The sequence below is a fragment of the Nematolebias whitei genome, chromosome 3 (genome assembly GCF_014905685.2).
Source record: "Nematolebias whitei isolate Nwh7 chromosome 3, NemWhi1, whole genome shotgun sequence".
NCBI classification, from domain to species: Eukaryota; Metazoa; Chordata; class Actinopteri; order Cyprinodontiformes; family Rivulidae; genus Nematolebias; species Nematolebias whitei.
In genome coordinates, this window is record NC_056500.1 from 2,119,722 (window position 1) to 2,122,003 (window position 2,282).

A 2,282-nucleotide genomic window follows, 5' to 3' on the forward strand; every position below is an offset into this window, starting at 1 on the left:
GACATGAGACACACAGGAGGGACATGAGACACACAGGAGGGACATGACAGACTGGGAACAGATTGGAGATAAAGTGGAGACAGATTGAGGACAGACGGGACAAACTGTGGACAGACTGACGTTGTTCTCCATGGCGAGCCGCCTGACGGCGGGCGTGGCCTGTGTCTTGTGACCTTTGATCTCCTGGTGGGTGTGCTCCTCCCGGGCCATGGCTGGTGTCTCCACCACATCCTCCTCCTGGATTAGCTCTGGGGGACAGCATACAGGCATCACAAGACAGAAGACCCAGTCCTGCAGAGAAGCCAGGTGGGTGTGCCTCACCTGAGCCGGACTCCGTCTCGATATCGACCAGTGGTTTGCCGACGAGCGCAATGGCGTCCACGTCGTAGTAGAGCTTCTTGATGACGCCGTCGTAGCGGCTGGTTATAGTGACCGAGGCCTTGTCGCTCTGGACCTCACAGATGCTGTCAAACTGGGACACTTTGTCCCCCTCCTTCACATACCTGAGACAGGTGAGACGAAATCAGATTCCAGAATTATGTAGGAGGACGTGTTTGCAGCGAGACCACCCGAGGACTGGTGGGCGGAGTTATGTGTGTGTGGACGTACCACTCCTTCACCGTCACCTCCATGATCCCCTCTCCGATGTCGGACAGTTTGAACTGGACTATGGGTCCTCGCTGTGCTGCGGAGACAACAATGACATCATCAGTGACATCATCAACCTGTGGACATCATGTCGAGTCAACCAACACAACATGTCTCATCAGCTGAAGGAAACGGGCTCTGTGGGACGGATGACATCACTGAGGACCTGACCCAGGACCTGACCCAGGACCTGACCCAGGACCCGATTCAGACACCCTTTTTCAAAGCTGAAAGCTACTGACTGGTTCTGGTTCTGCAGGTCCACTTACCAGTGGTTGTGTGAAGCATCCTGCTGCTCAACATCTGCAGGCTCCTGTCCCATCTGAAGTCCTGCAGGGTTCTGCTGGGTCTGAAGTTCTGCGGCCGGAGACATCGGCGCCGGTACTGCTGACTCAGCTGGCAGGAAGAGAACTGAGGTTAGAGGTCACCTGAAGGTCCGAGCGGGCTCAGCACACCAGGTGGTACCCGTGCTGTGAGAAAGTTTTAGTCCCCTCACGGACTTATCTTGTTTTTGATCCGTTTAAAAGTGTCAGATCAAAAAGTTAACATCAAAGGTAACCTGGGTCCAAAAACTAGTGGGTCCAAACCAAGTGGGTCCAAACCAAGCGGGTCCAAACCAAGCGGGTCCAAACCAACTGGGTCCAAACCAAGCAGGTCCAAACCAAGCAGGTCCAAACCAAGCGGGTCCAAACCAAGTGGACCATGAGGAACCAGTGGCTCCAACACCTGGTGGCTCCACCTGAGGCTGTTGGATCTGAAGTTAGTTTGGACCTTTTCTTTGAGACACAGAAATAAATTAAATTCGGTCTTTCATTTAGATTTTACAGAACTACTGAAGTGGGCCTGATATGGTTCTGGTGTTTGAGAAGGACCATCAGACTCATTTGGACCCGCAGGTTTCAGAACCAGCAGAAACCGTTCCTGTGCTCTGAGTTCCAGCAGGTTTTCTACTGGATCAGAACCAGCCTCAGAGTCCCGGTTCTCATTTATTCATTCAGAACCAACAGAACCGAACCTGTCGCTCTCTGACAGCTGCCACGGTGACCAGCTGTCAATCATTCACCTGTCAGTGATCAGATGGCTGGTCAAGTGACCCATGAGGGTCCCTGTGTTTCCAGAGCTTGATCCTGGATCCGTCTGCTGAGGTAGAACCGAGACCCGATCCACCAGAACCACTAAACACCAGCAGCACCACTCCAGTTAGCCTGTTAGCGTCGGTTAGCAGGCTGAGCGGAGGTGACGTCACGTTCAGCGTGAGCTGCAGGCGCGCGGCAGCAGCGCGCGGACAGCTTCGTATTCAGGTTCTGCTCAGTAGCATAAAGAGTTAGTTTCTCACCAGAAGTCTGAAAACTCTGAAGGATCCTCTGGTCACCGCTAACATCTTCCTCTGCTCCAGCGCCGCCCCTGGGCTCAGCCAATCAGCGCACAGGGAATTCTTCTTCGTGTATTCAAATTTACCCCGCAGCGCCTCCTACGGCCATCCCTGGAACTGCAGTGTTGTTTTTTTCTTTCATTCATTCAACCTTTATTTAGACAAGTCCATGCTCAATAATCCAGGTTTGAATCCTTAATTTAGACAAGTCCATTCTCAATAATCCAGGTATAAATCCTTTATTTAGACAACAAGTCCATGC

The 2,282-nt window shown here is 52.4% G+C and overlaps 1 protein-coding gene across 1 annotated transcript in view; it reads right to left on the minus strand.

Annotated features, from left to right (window-relative positions):
* dbt (dihydrolipoamide branched chain transacylase E2) overlaps positions 1–2,069 on the minus strand; it is a 4,165-nt gene extending 2,096 nt beyond the window's left edge. Inside the window, exons 1-5 of the mRNA XM_037697865.1 lie at positions 1,985–2,069; positions 918–1,044; positions 610–685; positions 322–503; positions 121–248 (exon numbers count right to left, since the gene is read on the minus strand). Coding sequence (XP_037553793.1) covers positions 121–248; positions 322–503; positions 610–685; positions 918–1,044; positions 1,985–2,029 — 558 coding nt within the window. The 5' untranslated portion in view covers positions 2,030–2,069. The remainder of the gene's footprint in view (positions 1–120; positions 249–321; positions 504–609; positions 686–917; positions 1,045–1,984) is intronic.
* Between the last annotated feature and the right edge of the window lie 213 nt (positions 2,070–2,282).